Consider the following 22,260-nt stretch of genomic DNA (forward strand, 5'->3'; position numbering starts at 1 on the left):
ATAGAACCTATTGCATTATATGGCAGTGAAGTGTGGGGTCCTCTCCTAAACCCCGAATTCGAAAAATGGGGCAAAAATCCGACTGAAGCCCTGCATGCTGAGTTCTGTAAGAGTCTCCTCAGAATACAGAGGAACACACCGAACAACGCATGCAGGGCAGAATTAGGCCAATACCCTCTACTAATGCGCATTGAGAAACGAGCCATCAAATTTAGCAAACATCTAAAAATGAGTGACCCCAACTCTTACCATTTTAAAACCCTTAAAAACCATGAAGTGAACCCTGAAAAAAGTCCCCTGATTCAGATGGTCCTGAAGCTGCAAAAACAAACTAACATGACTAACAACATCCAGCATCAGGACTCTGGAATATTCATCCACAAAATTCGGCCCAACCAAATTATAATAGCACAAAAAGAAAATTATCTAACTTCTTGGACTGAAACAACAGAAAAACAAAGTAAACTTGAATGTTATGTGGCCCTAAATAGAGATTACACAACTGCAGATTATCTGAGTACAGTGAAAGACTGTAAATTAAGACAAATGACGAGGTACAGACTGAGCAATCGTACTCTGAATATAGAGACGGGCAGATATCGACAGCACTGGCTGCCCAAAGAGAGCCGCATCTGCCCTTACTGTACCCACAGAGCAACACTTCCTCACCAGCTGCCCCAACTATCAACACATTAGAAAGACATTTTATCCCAAATTTGAAATACTGTGCCATGGCTTCAAAACATTAAACAAGAAAACACAACTTCAATATTTATTAGGTGAAAAACAAGATTGTATCTTACTAGCAGCACGATACATTGATGCCTGTCACAAAAAGAGGGAGGAGTCAACAAATCAGTGATGCGCCACACACACACACACCACACACACACACACACACACACCACACACACCACTGAATTTTAAATTGTTCATAGAATAGTAAATGTTGATTTGGTCTATTTTAATTATATATACATGCATGTATTTTTTATTATTTATTTATTTATTGTTATTATTATTTTATTTATATATATATATTTTTTAATACATATCTGTTTTAGATTCAATGTAAACACTATGCTTTGGCAATACATTGTAACAATTGTCATGCCAATAAAGCACATATTGAATTGAATTGAATTGAGAGAGAGAGAGATCGATTGAATAATTCATTCAAATAAATGTTATACACACACACACACACACACACAAAGCAATCTAAATGGGGACATTACATAGACTTCTATTGTTTTTATATACAGATAGTTATACACTTTTTAAAACCTAAACCACCCCTACCCCTCACAGAAAACTTTCTGCATTTTTACAATTTCAAAAAAACTTTGTTTACTTTATTTTTATATATTTTTACAAATGAGGACGTCCCCAAATGGAGGTTTTTGGTGATGGTTAAGTAGGTACACACACACACACACACACAGGGTGGCAAAAGCTATGAAGAAACCTGCTCTGCCTATAACAGCTTTTCATTTAATTCATACATGCAAGTGATTTTAAACCAAGCTCTCTAAATACACTTGAAATAAGAACTGAATGAAAAGAGAAATTCTCTTTAGACATAGTGGTAATGTAATAATTTGCTAAGGCAAGCAACACTGTCACTGCTCATTCTTACTGTCAGTGATCTGATCAAATCCACACCCTCATGCTTAGAGAGCAGAACATCACAGACATTGGTGTGGACTCCCTAAAACACCCTAGCAACCACCTACTGTAGCAAAGCAATGGCATAGCAACCAGCCAGAATACCCTAGCAACTGCATTTCAGATCACCTTAGCAACCACCCTGGCCTTGTGGCAGAGGTTAATTCTCTTCGGAAACTGTAAAAATCTGGTTTTGATGTTGTAATTCACAACATTTTTACGCTTTCTCTTCTCTGTCTTCCTTTGAGGATGAAGGCTGATAGAGGAATTAGAGTATATTAAGTGTGTGTGACGTCGCATTACGCCTGTCTCTGAGATCCGGCCTGCTAGACTGATATTTCTGTTCATACAGGCAGAATAAAAGGGAAAGAGGGAATGTTTGAGGCAACTGTGTCCATGAAAATGTGTGAATATTGATTGTGAATATTTCTATTAACCCTATAAAGCCTACTGTATCATAGTTGATACAAACATTTCTAAGGCCTCTACATATTCAACTTGATCAAAACTTTGATCAAAAATTTTTATAAAGTAAACTTATGAATAACTTATTTAGTTTATATTGTAATATTTCAAGAATGGCACTTACTGGACTGAAGCGGCTTAGGTTTACTTGATTAACCACACATCATTTTTTAGAAAAATCATATTACAATGTATCAAATATGATCCATCAGGCTTTTGAGGAACGTTTATTTGTTCATCTCTCCATGATCAATGCATTTCACTGCATTATATGTTTTACTGTCACATTAAAACTACAGAGCTTTGATCATAAAACCAAGGACTTAAATATCATCTTAAAGACATATGTGACCCTAGAGCACAAAAGCAGTCTTAAGTCGCTGGGGTATATTTGTAGCAATAGCCAAAAATACATTGTATGGGTCAAAATTATAGATTTTTCTTTTATGCCAAAAATCATTAGGATATCAAGTAAAGATCATGTTCCATGAAGATATTTTGTAATCTTGTTCCTACCGTAAATATATCAAAACTTAATTTTTGATTAGTAATATGCATTGCTAAGAACTTCATTTGGACAACTTTAAAGGCGATTTTCTCAATATTTAAATTTTTTTGCACTCTCAGATTCCAGATTTTCAAATAGTTGTATCTCGACCAAATATTGTCCTAAGTAATATGCATTGCTAAGAACTTCATTTGGACAACTTTAAAGGCGATTTTCTCAATATTTAAATTTTTTTGCACTCTCAGATTCCAGATTTTCAAATAGTTGTATCTCGGCCAAATATTTTCCTCCTATCCTAACAAACCATACATCAATGGAAAGCTTATTTATTCATCTTTCAGATAATGTACACATCTCAATTTCAAAAAATTTACCCTTATGACTGGTTTTGTGGTCCAGGGTCACATATTATTGTGAGATATAAAGTGACAACTGATATTTATATGCATTTTATGTAAGTTGTCTGCTATACTTATACTATTATTAAGATCTTAATGATTTACATTACAAGCTATCAGACTGTCATCTTACTTTTTGGCCATATAAACAATAACATCTGCACCAAATTGCACATTTTTACTCCGTTTGGGTCTCTGAATAAAACTGAGGTGCTTTTTCTCCTAAAGTATGAGCTCCATATTCTGTTATATAAAGCCTGATGTTTCTTTAAGATTTTGTCTAAAGGTTTAATAAACTGTTCCATTTATTTAAAAAAATATATTATGCAGAGACATTTACAAGTCAGTCATTCGTAGCTGGATTTCCGGTGCAGACAAATCGAGTGTGTTTGGGGTGAAGCTATCTTTGACTATCCAATAGAATTATTTTTACAATTTCATTTGGTGGCTCTAATGTGGCAGAAATGACACACTTCAAGCTTTAAGTTATATGTATAAATAAATATGTTTTTTTTAAGGTTTGTGTAAAAACCCTCTTTGACTGTTCTCTATGCAAGATTTTTTTCACATTATTGTCAGTTTTCATTGACTGTATTGATTCTGCATTTTGGGAAATCATTACCTCATACAGCGGCGCACAGATTCCATCAATCCACTCCAGCTGTAGACCTGGCAGCTCATCTTTGCGGTTTCGGTCAAATATCGCCTATTACACACACACACACACACACACACACACACACACATACAAACTAATAAATATTTATTAAACACAAATCAGTTTGGGAGTGTCCCTATCTATAGAAAATGAAAAGAAACCTTTATTATTTCAGTTGTTTCTCAGACAGCAGTGAGATTAAATGAGCAAATGCAGACCTTTGTGAAAAAGAAGTGCACTTTAGCATGCTTTTAAAGAGAGAACTTACAGAAAAAAATATACTTTTAAAAAATATATTTAAAATGAATACTTTTTATTAAATAGTTTTTGACCCACTTAAGTAGGACTTAAGTACATCTTTATATGTAATTTCATTATGCATGACAAATGATTATTAATACTTCATTATTTAAAATGTACTTTGAAGTAAAACTTTTAATTTGACATAACAAAGTGCACTTAAGTGTTAAGAAACAATCGTGAATGTGAACACTTAAGTGGCATTTTATTTAATTATCTGCAATCAGTGAAATACCCACTGAAATAATTTAACTGAAATATCCACTATACTCTTACTGTAGCTCAACAAGCGTCTCATTTGTATCTATTTTTATTTCTGTTCAAAAAACAACTGAGATAAAGTTGATACTTCAAAGAAACATAAATGAATTACCATTAAATATCCAGAGATATAAAAGCGCAACCTCTGAGCAATAACATTTTATTGTGGTAAACAGAGACACAGACACAGCTTTTCATGTGTTTTTCTTTATATTGTTCACCATCTCCACCTACAGATGTGATTAGATGGTCATAGATGGTTGTTTGATTAATGTTTGCCTTCAAGACAATTAATTTAATGCACTTGTCTGTTGTAGCTGATAATGCCTGTGCTCTTTTCACAATGTGTGTGTGTGTGTGCGCGTGTGTGTGTGTGTGTGTGTGTGTGTGTGTGTGTGTGTGTGTGTGTGCGTGTGTGTGGCAGCGCGGGCTGCAGCACAGAGATAGAGGGTCCGTGTTTGAATATATCATGCTAACACCCACACACTGTGAGCAAAAGACTTTTAACCTGAGGCGAGCGTCTCTGCAGAGAGCTTCAAAGCTGTGGCATCCCGAGACTTCCTAATGTTACCTTCTGCCTCAGAATCCAGGGCAATGGGAAATATACTGGGAAAAGAGCTAGCTATTTCCCTTTTAAAAGTGGATGAGTGTGTAGCAGTTTGTGTGTGTGTGTGCAAACTTTCATGCAATATTAAGATAACTGGATCATACTGTAACAAACAATTTGTAAAGTTCTATCATGATCTGCCGTGACCATGTAAACACGCTGTACACTTTTGTCTAAATTTAGGCATTCTAATAAAAATTCATTCCTTCTATAAAGAGGCAGTTGATTTGAAAGTGTTAACCTCACCGAGGGAGTCAGTTTCAGTTCTGATCGCTCTCTGTCTCCCTGCTCGAAAAACTCACTAGTCACCAGCTCTGCAACCTGTGAGAAAGCAGAAGACACACGTTAACACACTAGTGTCAGCAGCGTTAAGTATTATTCATGTACTATTGTAGTATTTAATATTTTTAATTAGCTTTTATTTTTGTATTTTTAGTTTTCATTTTAATTTTTATTTCCGTTTTAGTAATTTTATATGATATTGTATATATATATATTTTTTTAGATTTATATTATTTCATTTCCGTTTTAGTTTTTAGTTATTTTAGTATTTGAACTTGAACTTATTTCAGGTAGTTGCCAAGGAAACATGTCTAATTTTCTAAATTTTACGTCCAATATTTTATTTTATTTCAGCTTTATTTTGAATACGGAAAAAACAAGTGTCAGTGATATTAATTTCCATACTCACAGAAATGTGGTGTATTGTGGGTAAGGGCATCTACCTTGCGTGATATCTCCCAGGGTTTCGTGACAGCACCCAGATCACACGCTGTCATCAACATCGACCTGAGAGAAGTTCAGAAATGAATTCGAATCAGAAACGTAAAGGTATTGTGTGTGTGTTTGTGCAGGCATGTTCATATACATGACTGACCTGCACATGTCTCTGTGTTCCTTCACATTCCAGTTGTATTCCCCTTTATTCACCAGCTCAAAAAAGGAGTTTCTGTTCCTGTGAATGAAAATTCCATGAGCAGTGTGCAGTTCACAGAGCAGCCACATGGCTGCAGTACAGGGTCAGGAAAACTTATCACCTGCTACAAACATCACCAAATCACTGCTGCAATGTGAAGCAGGGACACATTCACACACTTGCACAAAATCAACAACAACAACAACAACAAACAACCCTGCAGAGATTGCCACAAGTGTTTTTAGGCATTTATTAAAGATACACTACTGTTTAGAAGTTTGGTGTCTAAAGAATTCTCTTTTGCTCACCAAGGCTGAATTTATCTGATCAAAAAAACAGTAAAAGCAGTGATATTGTGAAATATGCATATATTTAAATGTATTGTACAATGTAATTTATTGCTGTGATCAAAGCTGAATTTTCAGCATCATTACTCCAGTCTTCAGTGTCACATGATCCTTCAGAAATCATTCTAATATGCTGACTGCTCAAGAAAGATGATTTATTATACATTTATTACAAAACGTATTATTACCAATGCTGAAAACAGTGCTGATTAATATTTAAGATTTGGCGCATTCATAGTGAATTGATTTGATGCGACTGAGACCGAGATGTGTGTTATTTCAGTACTTACTGGAAGTAGAGTGTTAGGTCTGTGGCCAGTATGGATTGTTTTAGGAGCTGCATGAGTTCTCCATACTCATGGGAAGACAGGTTAGAGAAAATATTGTGTCCCTAGAGAGACAAGGAAAATGGAAATTATTAAACAAGAATATTTTCATTCCTTTTGGTGTCATTAAATATTGTTCTTCACTGCAAAGAGTCCATTTAAAGGTGTTTGCGAACATATATCTGTACTTTTCTGAAATGCTCTAGTCCTACGTCAGGATACATTTCCATATAAAGTGGGTTTGTGTATGAATATACCATTATTTAACATGTAACTCTGAATTCAAGCCACCCACGCATGCTTATATCAGAGCGCCTGATTAAAATAAACTGATATTTAAACACGCAAAAAAAAAAAGTCTGTGTGAAGTCTGAACAGTGAGAGTCCTCATGCTGCCTTAAGAAAAGCAATGACAAACACACACATACACACAAAGCCTTACATTTATTGAGTGGCATGTTTGACATATATATATTAAATATACACTACTGTGCAAAAGTCTTAGGCCATTAGTATTTTTACAAACAAAAACAATGGCTTTAAGCCAGTTAATTTGATATATTTTGCTGTAGTGTGTCAGTAGGAAATATCAGTTTACATTTCCAAACATTCCTTTTGCCATTAATTGTAATAATCCAGTGAGATTTTTGTCTGACAGCAGCCAGTGCTCCACACAGAGATCTGATCTCAGCATCATTCAGTCTGTCTGAGATTACATGAAGAAACAGAACAAACTGAGACAGACTAAATCCAGAAGAACTGTGGCAACGTCTCCAAGATGCTTCAAGAGACCTCCCTGCAAATCTACAGCACTGTGAAAAGTTTTAGGCACTTGTGTAAAAATGCTGTAAAATGAGGATGCTGTCACAAATAATGCCATAAATAAACAATTTTTATCAATTAACTGGCTTAAAACTAGTGCTGGGCGGTATGACCAAAAATTTATATCATGGCATTTTTCTAAATTATACCGGTTTCACGGTACATGACGGTATTTTTTTTTCATGCATGACTGGGTGTTAACCATATTTTCTACTGATTGAGAGAGGAAATACTGCAGTATATTGACTTAGAATGCCCTATTTCGGTATTCGGTATGAACCGGTATACCGCCCAGCACTACTTAAAACCATTTTTTTGTTGTTGGTGAGAGTACTAATGGCCTACCACTTTTGCACAGTACTGTATATTAAAGTATTTTAATATTTTCACTTTAGTTGAATTATTTTCAGCAAAGGTGTTGTCATTTAGATGTTCTCATTCAAACTGATTTTACTCCGGTAAACTTCTGTTTTTCAGTAAATGCGAAGCATGGTGGGAAATAGGATAGGCTATATCTGCCCCTACCAGATTAAAGAGCAGGGCAACTGTTCCCATTTCATTAAGGACCAACTTAATTAATACTTGTCTGTCTGCTGGTCAGTGACACGCTCGTTCTCTGAGTAAATGATGACCGAAACTCATTTGTATGCAAATTACAGTGACTCAGATAAACACGCTGCATCTGTAGAAAGCAATTATTCACAGTCAACATCTGTCAGTTACCACAGAGTGTAATTTATTCACCTCTCTCTCTCTCTTTTTTCTCCCTTGTTATCTCATTTACTGTGCTTAAAAGGATTTCTTGTATGGCACTGGTTTAGTGTAGCTGATTATATGAAGTGAAAGTCTGAAAGTCTTCGCAATACAAGCATTCAGTCACTACCTATTTTAAGTCTTTATTTTTGATGTCTATGATGTAGTCACTTCATTACGTTTTTTATTGTAGTTTAAATTCTAAATAGGAATGGATTACAAATGGCACATTTACTCCAGTTGAATTTCTTGTAAACTGCATTCTACGGTTTGTGTTGTTGAATGAAAACGACTGTAAAGTAAGTCTATTTGTATAATTAAGTTGACTTGAGTTGTTTACAATAATAATATTTTTTTGCAAACCAAGAATAAATTGGTTGCCTACTTTATTATTTTAAACTGATTTGTATTACGGCTTAAGTTCAAGAATGTTATAGATTGTAAGCTTTGCGCAGTATTGTAGATGGAGTTCTACAATAGAATTGATGGTAAATTGTTGTATGGCTCAGTTTCTAAATTATAACTCATTGTAAACTGTTGGCATCAAGTTCTACAATGATATTTCTTGTAAATTGTTAGCAAACTCTTACAGTAAACTAATTTGTATAATAGTTTAAGTTCTACTTAAGTTTTTTAATATTTGTAGTAACTTTGTACTGTAGTTCAAATAATTCATTGTTAACTGTTTGAAAACGAAATTACGCCCATCTTTTCTTCTCAATTGTGGCGTATATTGAGAAAAACGGCTTCTTGAATGAGAAAAAATATGCTGGACGTGACTCAATTTTGTCCATACTATTAAATATGTATGTATGTGCCCGGATAATCATTTATTATACACACTGCGACATTCCACAAAAATTCTGAACTTTGGATTTCATGGTGACTGTGAGTTCACCTCGCTCTGCAGGATCATAACAGCATGGTTGAAGTGATGGTGCTCTAGTGTGGCGGATGTCCCGTAAAGAAGAGAGAGAGCTGATCCCGTCCTGAGAAAGACACAAATGTCATTCTGTTCACGTGCAAAGTGAAGAAATCCAGCATTCAGCCTCACATAATGAAGAGGCCAGACTTGTATTAGACCAGTGGTTGAGTAGCAGTGACTGAGTCTCACTTGGCCTGGAAAGCATTGTTGGTTCCTCTGTGGTCCAGATCATGGCAGATGCAGCCCACTATCAGAGCCAGCATCTCCATCTCAGTCAGAGTCTCCTGAAAGCCGGCCGTCTGCAAATAAACACACATAAACAAACCGTCACACTTCTGTGGCAAATGTACTAAGCCAGAGGCTGAGGAACACACACTCCACAGCTTTAATGCTGATAATAATATTAAAGGGGTCATATGATGCGATTTCAATTTTTCCTTTCTCTTTGGAAACGCTTGGGGAATTCAGCCAATCACAACGCACTGGATAGCTGGCCAATCAGAGCACACCTCGCTTTTTCAGACCGATGAGCTTTGTAAAAATCTACGCGTTTCAGAAAGGCGGGGCATAGAGGAGAAACAATAATGTACAGTATGTGGAAAATAATGTTTTTTTTTAACCTTAAACCGCATAAACACATTTCATTACACCAAATACACAAAATAATGTTCTTTTTAGCAACGTCATATGACCCCTTTAATAGCATCAGGGCGATTTTTTCAGTATTTTTTAAAGAAGTCTCTAATGCTCATTAAGGCTGCATTTATTTGATCAAAAATACAGTAAAAACAGTAATATTGTGAAATATGATTACATTTTAAAATACGGAGTGTCTATTTACACTAAGTGCAAATAGCCTGCCTTGTTGGCAGAGGCTATTTACACTAACTCCGCCCACCAACATGTGATTCGGCTAGTCAACATTACAAAAGACAGAAGACAGTCGGCAGCTCCAGTGGTGCAAATGGTAAAACGTGTGTCGTATTCATTTTGACGTGATGGACACGGGTTCGAGTCCGCCTTTTGCCAAACTTTTTTCTCCCTTTTCAAATTTCAAATCAAATCACAACAAGCATTTCTTTTCAATGAAAATGAAGGAAATAATCAAAAAGTTGAAAATAAAGTATCGGGTAGGTGTAGGGAGGGCTTTATTGTCCCAATAAGGTGGCATCCATTTAATAATTTGAATTAAAATTTACACTTAATAAGTTATTATTGCATTCTGTTTTTTAATGTACTACAATACTGAGGTGCAGATAATTGCCATTATTTGCAATAAGTAGTATAAATAGCAGAAAATCCTGTTATTTTAACATAGTGTAAATAGAATCAACAGCAGTTCAGCATTACTCCAGTCTTCAGCGTCACATGATCCTTCAGAAATCATTCTAATGCTATGTTTACACTGCAAGTGTAAGCTTAGATTTTTTAATGTGTCTTTTATGAATGTGGCCAATATTAGATTCCAGTGTGAACTGATCAAGGTCCTGAACTGACCCGTATGCGCCAAAGAACGATAATAAAACAGCATAAAGCTCTCTGTCATACTGAAGTAAACACGGATGCCACTGAAGTAAGCATTATTCGGGACAAAGATGAGGAGAAAGACAGCAAAGTTTTTAAATTATGACGACTGTCGATCTAGAGTGACGTGAAAGTCGCATGAATCCCGATATGACCGTTCAGACTGAGGTTGCACTGCAAAACATCTGAGCTGAATCGGATTTAGTACATACAGTATATGTGGCCCAAATCAGAATCGAAAAGATCAGATTCCATGTAGTTCACAATGTCATGAAAAAAAATAATTACATACATTTGGGACACATTTGTGAGCATCGCCTAATATGATTCTTGCTGCTCAAGAAACATTACTATTATCATCAATGTTGAAAACAGTTATGCTGCTTCATATTTTTGTGAAAACCATGATATATTTTCAGGATACTGAATAGAAAAGCTTAAAACAACAGCTTTATTTGAAACCGAAATCTTTTGTAACATTATAAATGTCTTTACTGTCACTATTGATCAATGTAATGCATCCTTGCTGAATAAAAGTATTAATTTCTTTCAAATAAACACACACACAGAGTAAGTCACTCACTGTCAGCATGGAAAACATGCACTGGCAAACGTTGAATGCATGTCTCCAGTTATGATACAGAACCATGCGATAGTTCTTCCTCACGGTCAACAGCCACCGACAAAGTGTCTAGAAAGAGAAAGAAGAGTTGTGGTGTTACAATACAGCCAGAAAAGCTACAGTAGTTTCTGTCTTCTAATTTGATTGGTCAAGAGTGCTGAAAAACAGAACATAACATACTGGGATGTTTGGCTCTTTGGAACTATTATCGCTGTCGTAAATACATATATAAGAAATAACTGGCCAAATTTGGTCACTCGATATCAACTTTTTTTTTTTAAATTTTACTTTTACAAATGAATACAGGCTTACAGTCAGCCTTGCTGATATTCAGTACAACAGCACTCTTACTTGTGTGATATTGCTGAGTTAAGAAATAAATGCGTGTGAACCTCATAGTCTATTTTGAATTTCTGCACCATTCCCAGCTCCATAAACATCCGCAGAGCTGCAGTGACCATGGCATCCACATCCAGAGAGAAGTCATCAAACGATAGTTTATCAATGCCCAGTTCACACACCAGAGGGATGTTTGCTGCCTGAGGAAAAGAACAATAGAGAGAGAGAGAGAGTGAGAAAGAGAGAGAGAGAGAGAGAGAGAGAGAGAGAGAGAGAGAGAGAGAGAGAGAGAGAGAGAGAGAGTGTGTGTGTGTGTGTGGAGCAAAAGAGAGAGAGAGAGTAAATGTGAAACACTTCAGGGCTCAAATGCCAAGAATGAATCATGAGCAAGATTTTATAACATACGAACACTCATTACCATTCAACAATTAACCTGCAGTGCACTCTTAAAAAACAAAGGTTCTTTATTGGCATCAGTGGTTCAGATTCAGTTTAGATTTTTAAAATGTTCTTCAAAATGGTCCCTTTTGGAAGAGAAAGAGAGAGAGAAAGAGAGAGAGAGAGAGAGAATGTGTGTGTGTGTGTGTAGCAAAAAAGAGAGAGAGAGACGCAGGAGGCAGAAAGGACAGAGTTTGCTCTTGAGTGCTTTAAAACAGATGCTCTGTGAATGGAACGATTCTAGTGTCAGGATTTTCAGTAATTTGTGTGTTAATGCTGACTGAAGCTCAGAGTCGTGCTAATGAGACACTACAAATAGATTCACACACACATTCACAGATCTTATGAGGGACTGCTGGCATGAGGAGCTGTGTGTTATGCTGTGACGTCAACAATTGCTAATTGTAGATATTTATTAATATAATTATTTATACCCGGTACTCATAAAGTAGAAGAAGAAGAAACGAAAATATGCTGGCGTTTTCACCATCCAGCATGACATATTACACTGCAGTGGATGCTTTTACCCCACTTATTACAGAGACTATCCAACTGAAACAATGTATTGCTCAATCCAAGAATGAAAATTATGTTGTCACTTACTCTCCAAACCCACAGTTTTTTATTTCCATCAAATACAAAATGAAATGTTTAGCAGAAGGTCCAAGCTGCTCTCTTTCATACAACAAAAATGGACTGTGATTCATACAGCCAAGCTTCAAAAAGGACAATAAAGCACCATAAAAAAAGAAACAGATATGAAACAGATCTATTACACACACATACACACATTATTTAGTATCTATTAATATGGCATTTATTTTAATATTTTGAAATAGTTGTTTTTATATTTTCAGTTTTCTTTTTAATTTTAGTTTCAGTACTTTTGTCATTTTTATTAGCTTTTGTCTATTTACCTTTTATTCATTTTTATTTAAGTTTTAGTAACTTTAGTACTTCGATGCTAAATGCCAGAGCAACATTTCTAATTTTCATTTTTAAAGATTAAGTTTTTCATTTTTTATTTGTTTTATTTTATTTTAGCTTCAATTACCATTTTCAATAGTTTTAGTTATCCACAATTAGAAAAGGTTGTAGTGCCAAACACTCCAGTAGGCAAATAACGTAGGGTGCGTAGATCCAAAATATACAAAAATATGGAGATGAAAGAGATCCCCACTCGTCCAAATTCAGCCAAAAAGGCTTATTACATTTATTGCTCAGAGGTCACAAAAATATGTACAAAAAAGTGCAAAGGTGCAGAACGTTTTCGGGTATTAACCCTTCCTCAGTGCCATGTGCTACCAAGCAACATCTGCGCTCATTAAAACATGTATTACCGTAATATATCTAATGTCACGAAGATACAGAAAAACATGTATACATCTAAAAAAAAAAAACATAATAAAATACAACAAAAACATTTGTAAATCATCAAAAATCATCAAAAGTAATCCATATATAACTACATAAACAAAATATACATACACGCATATATCAATAATATAATCTCATAACTCCAATACAAGTTTTAAACATCAGTTTCTATATATAATAAATCATACTAAAATACTCGTTCGGGTTTCTCCAGTATATCCTTAAATTATTATAAAAAAAACAAAACAATTCAACGATAAATCTTCATTCATACCAAAAGGGTGTAAACTTTTAAGATCAAAAATCCACCTATATAGTCCTTCTGCAAAAGTCTACGTTCTAAATTCCCCTTCTCTGCGGTTCTGTGCCAACTTTTCAATAACTACAAAGCTTAAAGGGTTAGTTCACCCAAAAATGAAAATTCTGTCATTAATTACTCACCCTTGTGTTGCTCGAAACCCGTAAGACCTTCGCTCATCTTCGTAACATAATTTAAGATATTTCTGATGAAATCTGAGGGCTCTCTGACCCTCCCATAGACAGCAAGGTAACTACCACGTTCAAAGCGCATCTACAAGTGACGCAGTAGAGACGAAAATGTGGAATAAAGTCGATATTTTTGTTTTCTTTGCGCAAAAAAGTATTCTCGTAGCTTCGTAACTTTACAGCTGAACCACTGATGTCACACGGACTACTTTGTCGATCATCTTGGTACTTTTCTGGACCTTGAACGTGGTAGTTACCTTGCTGTCTATGGGAGGGTCAGAGAGCCCTCAGATTTAATCAAAAATATCTTAAATTGTGTTCCGAAGATGAGCGAAGGTCTTACGGGTTTCGAACAACACGAGGGTGAGTAATTAATGACAGAATTTTCATTTTTGGGTGAACTAACCCTTTAAGTCTAAAACTGAATGGGACATCTCGATAAAATGACGAGCCACGGGAGATATTGAATCTTTCCTTCTAATAGCACTCATGTGCTCAATAATCCGAGTCCTAATTTGTCTATTTGTCTTACCCACATATTGTTTTATACACGGACAAGATAACAAATATATCACACTAGTGTAAGCACATGTGACCAGTTGTTTAATCTTATATGTGCTATCAGTTATACAACTTTGAAACGAAAAACATTTTTTGCGTACATTGTTACATGCCGCGCATTTAAGACAAGATAAAAGCCAACATCCTTACTTACTTATCCTTTATAATGACAGTGACAGACCGAGAGAGCTATGGAAGCTTATATATTTTGTGGCACATATATATATACAGTGGGTACGGAAAGTATTCAGACCCCCTTAAATTTTTCACTCTTTGTTATATTGCAGCCATTTGCTAAAATCATTTAAGTTAATTTTTTTTCCTCATTAATGTACACACAAAGCAATGGGTTCTTCATTCACTTGTGGAAACATGCTGGTACTTGTCAATGAAATGCTATAAGAGCTCCTGGCAAAATCCAGTTAACACGTTAAAAAATGAGCATTTCACCAGAAAATGAACCCATGATAAATGAGGCTTTTCATTAACAAGACTCCACAGAGACTATATCAATAATGCACAAACACTGATGAGATATTGAATAGTTTTGTTCTGAATTATACATGCTGCATAAACAATACAGTCTGATATACTGAGGTCAATATATCATGAATCTGGTTATTTCATTTTTTATAAGCTTCTGTTGTACCAAACAGCGCTAAATGTCAGATAGCTCAATAAAATATAGACTATTGGGCATGATTCAATAACGCATTATTGTTTACCTTAAACTTATCCACCTCAGTCTTTGAGCAAGTGGCATGATATGACAGCACCTATGGAAAACACACACATAAAATTAATTATTAAAGGTATATTTTATGTTTATAATATGGACGTTACATGAATAACATCATAGAGATAATAGAGAGCCAAACAAACTAGCTGAATATGCTTTTAAATAGACCAAAACCCTGACACTACAAGAAGTCAGTGCTGCATCCCTCTGATTGGCTGATGGGAGTCATGTGAGCGCAGTGTGTTAGAAAAGGATGGTGGTGTCCATTCATGACATACTGACTGTCTGATTCTGAAACCGATCTGCACTACAGGTCATGCAACATACATTTCAGCTCCGCTAAAGTCTGTTGATGATCTGTTACATATTAATATACTGACAATCTGGAACCCCTATACATACTGTCAGATTAATCACAGAAAACAGTCCTGCATGCCTCTAGTTTGAGAAGAGCTTCAAAAACTCAATTAATGCTCACACTCACTCCTGCACACACTGTAATGTAGTTATGCAGCTAATAAACGGAGCATACTCACTTTCGCTGTTTCATTTTTTTCTCTCTCACATTCATTGCTTATTGATGTCAAGATGTTTCTATATTTTTTAAAGTATGTTAAAGGGATAGTTCACCCAAAAATGAAAATTGCTCAATGGTTTACTCACCCTCAAGCCATCCTAGGTGTATATGACTTTCTTCTTTCAGACGAATACAATCGGAGTTATATTGAAAAATGTACTGGCTTTTCCAAGCTTTATAATGACAGTGAATGGGTGTTGAGATTTTGAAGCCCAATAAAGTGCATCCATCCATCATAAAAAGTGCTCCACACGGCTCCGGTGGGTTAATAAAGGCCTCCTGAAGTGAATTAAAGTGATGCGTTTGTGTAAGAAAAATATCCATATTTAAAACCTTATAAACAGTAATCTCTAGCTTCCTCTAAATGTTTTACACGCGTTCACTAGAGAGTGGCGTTCCAACGGATGACGTAGGACGTAGGACGTAGGCGTAGTGTAAGCCAGGACATTTTTTAATGTAACTCTGATTGTATTCGTCTGAAAGAAGAAAGTCATATACACCTAGGATAGCTTGAGGGTGAGCAAATCATGGGGTAATTTTCATTTTTTAGGTGAACTATCCCTTTAATGCATGAAAAAAACAGCACTTTCTGACCTTAACTGATCAGAGTGTTAATTTTTTTAAGTTGAATTTAAAAATTAACATGATTGTCAGAATTTCCTGATATATGGTTTGTCTCATGCTTTAAGCCTATAAAGCCTACTGTCTTGTGTAAACATTCAATAAACTGTTTTCATTTTAAAAATAAGACTATTATTTCATATGTCAGGCTTTACAGGGTTAATAACATCAGCACTCAAGCTGCACAAACAAAACCCGATGATCATGTTCTCCTGCTGAGATGATCCGAGATGTTCCAAAGAACATCATGTGCTGTGACATTCTGAACAAAGAAATTGTAAATTTCTTGTTTGCTAAGTGACATGAAAAAGTGAATATTAAATATGTTGTGTTCAATTTACATCACAACTTTTATATCCTCAAATTTCCTGTTTATTTCCAGCTATAAATAAAACTAATCTTAGATGTTCAATGTGGTCTCCACTGTGGACACAAGTGGGAACTGAACATAATAATATTATAAATCTCAATTAATTTTAATAATTTATGAGTAAATGTAGAAATTAACATCAAATGTTGTATCTTTTAATATTATTTAATGGACCTGAGCTAACAATTAATAGTTGTATTACTAATGTTAAAGATGAATAAATACTGTAAAAATGTATTGATGCTTGTTAGTTAATGCATCTACCAATGTTAACTGATATGTAATAGAACCTTATTGTAAAGGTTTATTGTTTAACTTAAAAAAACAACAACACCAACCCTACAGAGCAGCTGAGTGTTTTGACTGTAAACACATACTGTTTCATTGTTACATTAAAGGGGTCATATTCTGCTCTTTTATAGCATTTTAAATCTGCTTATAATGTCAGCAAGGGTTTCTTGCACCAACACAGTAATAATTTGGTTTGAATTGATAATTTTTCACCCACTGACTGAATTTAACAGGCTGTTTTTTGGGTGTGACAGCTTTGTTTCAATAAATGTTCTGGATGAACTGGAAGCTTTGTGTAGTGAACATTACAGTTTTTCTACATAGTATGTTAAACTCTTATCTCAAAGCAGCAAGGGAAATCCAGATTTCCGTGATATGATCCCTGATGGTTGAGTGTCAAATCTACTCTGAGCCAGGACTCAGGAGTGAATACAGCTCCTCTGGCTCTTGCATTAAAGCTCCACCTCTAACAGGAACTAGGTCAATATTCCACCAATCACATGCTCCCATCTTTGCTTGTGTTGAATCATCATACCAGACATATGTTTCTAATCTAACAACCCACCAATTATAAAATCTCCAACTAATTTGCCACCACTTTGGAAACGTCATACCAATCACAGTCTGGAAGTGTGTGTGTTTCAGAGAGACATACATCCAAAGCGACAGACTGTTTGGCCCAGGACTTCTTCACTTGGTCATACATAATGGTGTTATTGATTCCCAGTCCACAGAATATCACAAATGCCTAAAGAGAGAGAAAGAGACTGAGAAAGTCCTGTAACACACTTTAACACATCATGTGCCTCAGCACTCAGTGACCCGCTCTGACTTTACATGATCTTCCGCTTCAGTTTCTGCTGTTCCCAAGTGCTTCCGATTTCCAATAAAACCACTTACAGTTGACCGTGGAATATCTAGCAGGGATGAAATTTCACAAACTGACTTATTGTAAAGGTGGCATCCTATTACAGTATCACTCTTGAATTCTTAGCACTTCAGAACGACCCATTTTTTCCACAAATGTTTGTAAATGCAAACTGCATGACTAGGTGCCCCAATGCTTTTGTCCATATAGTGTATAGAAAACAAAATACAGATGCTTTACTCATGCCGAGGATCAATTTAAGAAGTTATTTTACACATACACCTGTATATTGTACGGAAAATATACACTGAACAAAATTATAAATGCAACACTTTTGTTTTTGCCCCCATTTTTCATGAGCTGAACTCAAAGATCTAAGACTTTTTCTATGTACACAAAAGGCCTATTTCTCTCAAATATTGTTCACAAATCTGTCTAAATCTGTGTTAGTGAGCACTTCTCCTTTGCCGAGATAATCCATCCACCTCACAGGTGCTGATTAGACACAAAAGTGTTGCATTTATAATTTTGTTCAGTGTATATTATTGTAATATATAATATGTATTTTATGCATAAACATATTATTCTGTCATTATTATTGTCATGAATATGTTTAATATTATTAACAATTAGTTCATGTGTTAGCTTTGACTGTTAACACTGTTAATTCCGACTACCCTAACTGTGCTAAAATATTATAAATATTTTAATACTGTTAATATTATATTACTGTCAGACTCTGTTCCGTGTTTTGTGGTTGTTTTGCTCCTCATGTACCTTCCTTTCCCATGTTTAATTTGTCCCAGGTGTTTCCCATGATGTTTCATTGCTCCCAGGTGTGTCTCGTCATCCCCTCCTCCTGTGTGTATAAATAGTGTTCCCTGTGTGTGCTCCAGCGTCCGGTATTGTTTATGTCTACTCCTCGTGCTACGTGTGATTCCCCGTGAAGATTAATAAATTCCTTGGTTTTTGTACTCTTGGTCTCCTCGTTCCTTGCTCCATGTTCCTGCACCATAGCAGATCGTGACAGAATACCGGACCTAAGAGTAAGCGGCATCCCTTCCCCGTGTTTTCCGTGTTTTTGAAAGTCTTTTTAGTTTTTTCCCGTTCGTTTCTCCCCGCCCTAATGGAGGAACGAGCGATGTTCATCACAGTGGCTCAAGCGAGCCCAGACCCTATCGTCTTCGCGAGGGCGTTTGTGCCGCTCGCCCTGGCCAGCTCCCTCGAGGGGGAAACCCTCGCGACGCTGTTCCGGATCGGGATGACGTTCCATCATCCCACGGAGCTCCCAGACACGACCGACCTCGACTGGAAGGAGACAGTCATCCTGTGTCTGGAGAGTCTCCGATCCCGATCCGGAACCCCTCTGCCGGCAGTTCCGGAGTCAATTCAGCCGGCTGTTAATATGGCAAGCCCACTTAACATTAATGTGGCAAGCCCGCCGGACATTAATGTGGCAAGCCCGCCGGATGTCCATGCAGAGCTCGCTCCAGTGTCGGCTCCAGCCCCAGAGCTCGCTCCAGTGTCAGCTCCAGCCCCAGAGCTCACTCCAGTGTCGGCTCCAGCCCCAGAGCTCGCTCCAGTGTCAGCTCCTCTAAAGCGTTTTGCTGTGCCTGCTCCTCCAGAGCACCCTCCAATGCCAGCACCACTTAAGCGCTATCCTGATCCCGAGTTAAGCCCAGGAAGGGCTCCTGAACCCCAGTTAAGCCTAGGAAGGGCTCCTGATCCCCAGTTAAGCACAGGAAGGGCTCCTGATCCCCAGTTAAGCCCAGGAAGGGCTCCTGATCCCCAGTTAAGCCCAGGGAGGGAGGGCTCCCGAGTCCCCTGCTCCGCCATGGCGCCCCGAACGGGTGCTGCTCTGGAGGCCCACTGTCCCGTGGCTGTCTTGAGGGACCTCCAGAGTGCCCCTCCCCCCCTCCCCTTTGGATGTTATGGGGCGTGAGGACACTCCTTCCAGAGGAGGGCGTTCTGTCAGACTCTGTTCCGTGTTTTGTGGTTGTTTTGCTCCTCATGTGCCTTCCTTTCCCATGTTTAATTTGTCCCAGGTGTTTCCCATGATGTTTCATTGCTCCCAGGGGTGTCTCGTCATCCCCTCCTCCTGTGTGTATAAATAGTGTTCCCTGTGTGTGCTCCAGCGTCCGGTATTGTTTATGTGTACTCCTCGTGCTACGTGTGATTCCCCGTGAAGATTAATAAATTCCTTGGTTTTTGTACTCTTGGTCTCCTCGTTCCTTGCTCCGTGTTCCCGCACCATAGCAGATCGTGACAATTACGATATTATTCAATATATTGCAAGATAATATAATAGGTGAGATGGGTTCCACACCCAAACATCTGAGCCCACTTTCAAGGCCAAGGTTCAAGGTTCATTTTCCGGTCCACTTCAATATTATATTATTGTATTATAATAACAATTTTATTCTAAGAGGGGTCTGAGTTCATTTGGAGAATACACATCAGCCATAATTCTCCCAAACTGCTCTGAGACCCTTGCAATGAACTAATTGTGTGATTGTGTGTGTGTGTGTTTGGACCCCTTTGAAGTGAATAGTTTGGTCTGCAGTAAAGTTCGCTTACATCATGCTTGATGGTTGCAAAGCGCTCATAAAGAGATCTCATCGATGTCATACCTCAAACAGCCTCTGATCTGCATCATCAAATGGTTTTCCATCTAACCTGTTCAAGACCTGAGCCACACCTGCAACACACACGTGAAGACAGTGAGATTGCATGTTGTGTTTCATGACCCATATCAGGTCCTTTAAAGCACAGTAATGCACTGCAGTCATTGATGAGAGATTCAAGAGTTAAGAATCTCACCCCACCCCCAATCTTTCTCTCTTTCTACATGGCTAATTAAACAGTGTGCTGTTGTTTTAGTATGTAATTAGAATGATTGTTTCTTTAAGTGCAAACCCTCTCCCCCGTTCACACACTTAACACCTCCCCCCATCCTCACCATCTCATTACAGTCAATCAGAAATGTAGTGCTCGCTTTGGACATCACGTACACGCATACGGTTCTACCATAACACTGCTCATAATTATAACATTTTTATCACTTGAAGAAGCCTGTTCGCCTGAAAGCCCACTGATATGTGCCTGACTGAGAATAAAAAATAATTTCAAGTAATCCTAAACCACAAGTGGTGTTGTTCAGTTATCATCTCAGTATATAGTTACACAGCTCACTGCATCTGCATAGTATATACTAAACACCTCCTACTATTTTAAAAACAGTATGTGAAAGAGTAGCATTAGGCAATGATAAATGCTCTAAACAGTTGTATGCTACAGTGTTGTCACATGACCTCTTTATATGCTGCATGATACAGTGAGAGGTGCCTGGTTATCACCTCATATGATAAAAATGGTCATTTAGCATGAAGAATAATAATAAAGGAGGAAATGTTATTAGGTTGTAAAGCCATAAAGAAAAAAAATATTTATTTATTTATTTTAAATATAATGTATTCTATGTCAGTGTGAGCCAAATGTTGCTTGTTTTTTTTTTTCATAGAAACTTGTTCTATGGGGATGGGGTTGTAATACATATTATACAATAATATAATGTTCCTGTGGCTCAGTGGTACAGCATTGCATTAGCAGCGCAAAGGTCGTGGGTTCAATTCCCAGGGAACACACATACTGATAAAAAATGTATAGCCTGAATGCACTGTAAGTCGCTTTGGATAAAAGCATCTGCTAAATGCATTAATTTAATTTTGTATTTAATTTAAATGTATATAAAATAAATCTTATTACAATAAGTATTATATTATGTTTTATATGAATATATTATATTGTATTATATTAGGAGAAAATGCTATCAGATACAGTATATAAAGCCATTAAGAAAAAAAATTAATTAATTTTTAGAGAATGTTTGAGAATTCTATGTCAGTGGGAACCAAATGTTGTTTGTGTGTGTGTGTGTGTGTTTGGGCATTATGACAAGTATTACTAAGTGTGTGTGTGTGTGTGTGCGTATATATATACACTGAACAAAATTATAAACGCAACACTTTTGTTTTTGCCCCCATTTTTCATGAGCGGAACTCAAAGATCTAAGACTTTTTCTATGTAAACACTGTCTGATTTGTACATATAAATATCCTAGTTTGTCTAACTGCATCACTACATTGTACAGACATTACAGGTCAAAGCGGAAAGCCGCCGCTTTTCCAAGCTGCGTCTATCTCTCTCTCCTCTCCGACAGTGAGTTTGACACGCGTCCGCCTCCTGTCAATTACATAGTCTGAATGTCCGCGCGGGATTGCAGGTATTTCGCATAATTTTAATCATTCCCGCGCAAATGTGGCGAGCGCTTTATTGTAACATGAGAACACAGTCATGTAATCGCAGAAAACTGGATGCGAGCTCTCAAAAAGGCCTAACTTATACAAATGAACTGCCTGTCCTCTCACTCTGATATTGTTTGTGCGCAGAATGTGTGCAATCGCGATCTCTCCGTGCTTTTAAAGTAGAAATTA

At 36.7% G+C, this 22,260-nt stretch overlaps 1 protein-coding gene across 1 annotated transcript in view; it reads right to left on the minus strand.

Moving 5' to 3' along the window:
* The window catches only part of LOC107725813 (dual 3',5'-cyclic-AMP and -GMP phosphodiesterase 11A-like), a 55,419-nt gene that overhangs the window by 3,857 nt on the left and 29,302 nt on the right, over positions 1-22,260 (minus strand). The window contains exons 7-18 of the mRNA XM_016535213.1: positions 20,398-20,465; positions 17,555-17,647; positions 15,027-15,077; positions 11,493-11,639; positions 11,062-11,169; positions 9,144-9,253; positions 8,928-9,018; positions 6,419-6,519; positions 5,743-5,820; positions 5,591-5,654; positions 5,112-5,186; positions 3,662-3,745 (exon numbers count right to left, since the gene is read on the minus strand). Coding sequence (XP_016390699.1) covers positions 3,662-3,745; positions 5,112-5,186; positions 5,591-5,654; positions 5,743-5,820; positions 6,419-6,519; positions 8,928-9,018; positions 9,144-9,253; positions 11,062-11,169; positions 11,493-11,639; positions 15,027-15,077; positions 17,555-17,647; positions 20,398-20,465 — 1,070 coding nt within the window. The remainder of the gene's footprint in view (positions 1-3,661; positions 3,746-5,111; positions 5,187-5,590; positions 5,655-5,742; positions 5,821-6,418; positions 6,520-8,927; positions 9,019-9,143; positions 9,254-11,061; positions 11,170-11,492; positions 11,640-15,026; positions 15,078-17,554; positions 17,648-20,397; positions 20,466-22,260) is intronic.

The sequence above is a fragment of the Sinocyclocheilus rhinocerous genome, unplaced genomic scaffold (genome assembly GCF_001515625.1).
Source record: "Sinocyclocheilus rhinocerous isolate Xijiao unplaced genomic scaffold, SAMN03320098_v1.1 scaffold1568, whole genome shotgun sequence".
NCBI lineage: Eukaryota > Metazoa > Chordata > Actinopteri > Cypriniformes > Cyprinidae > Sinocyclocheilus > Sinocyclocheilus rhinocerous.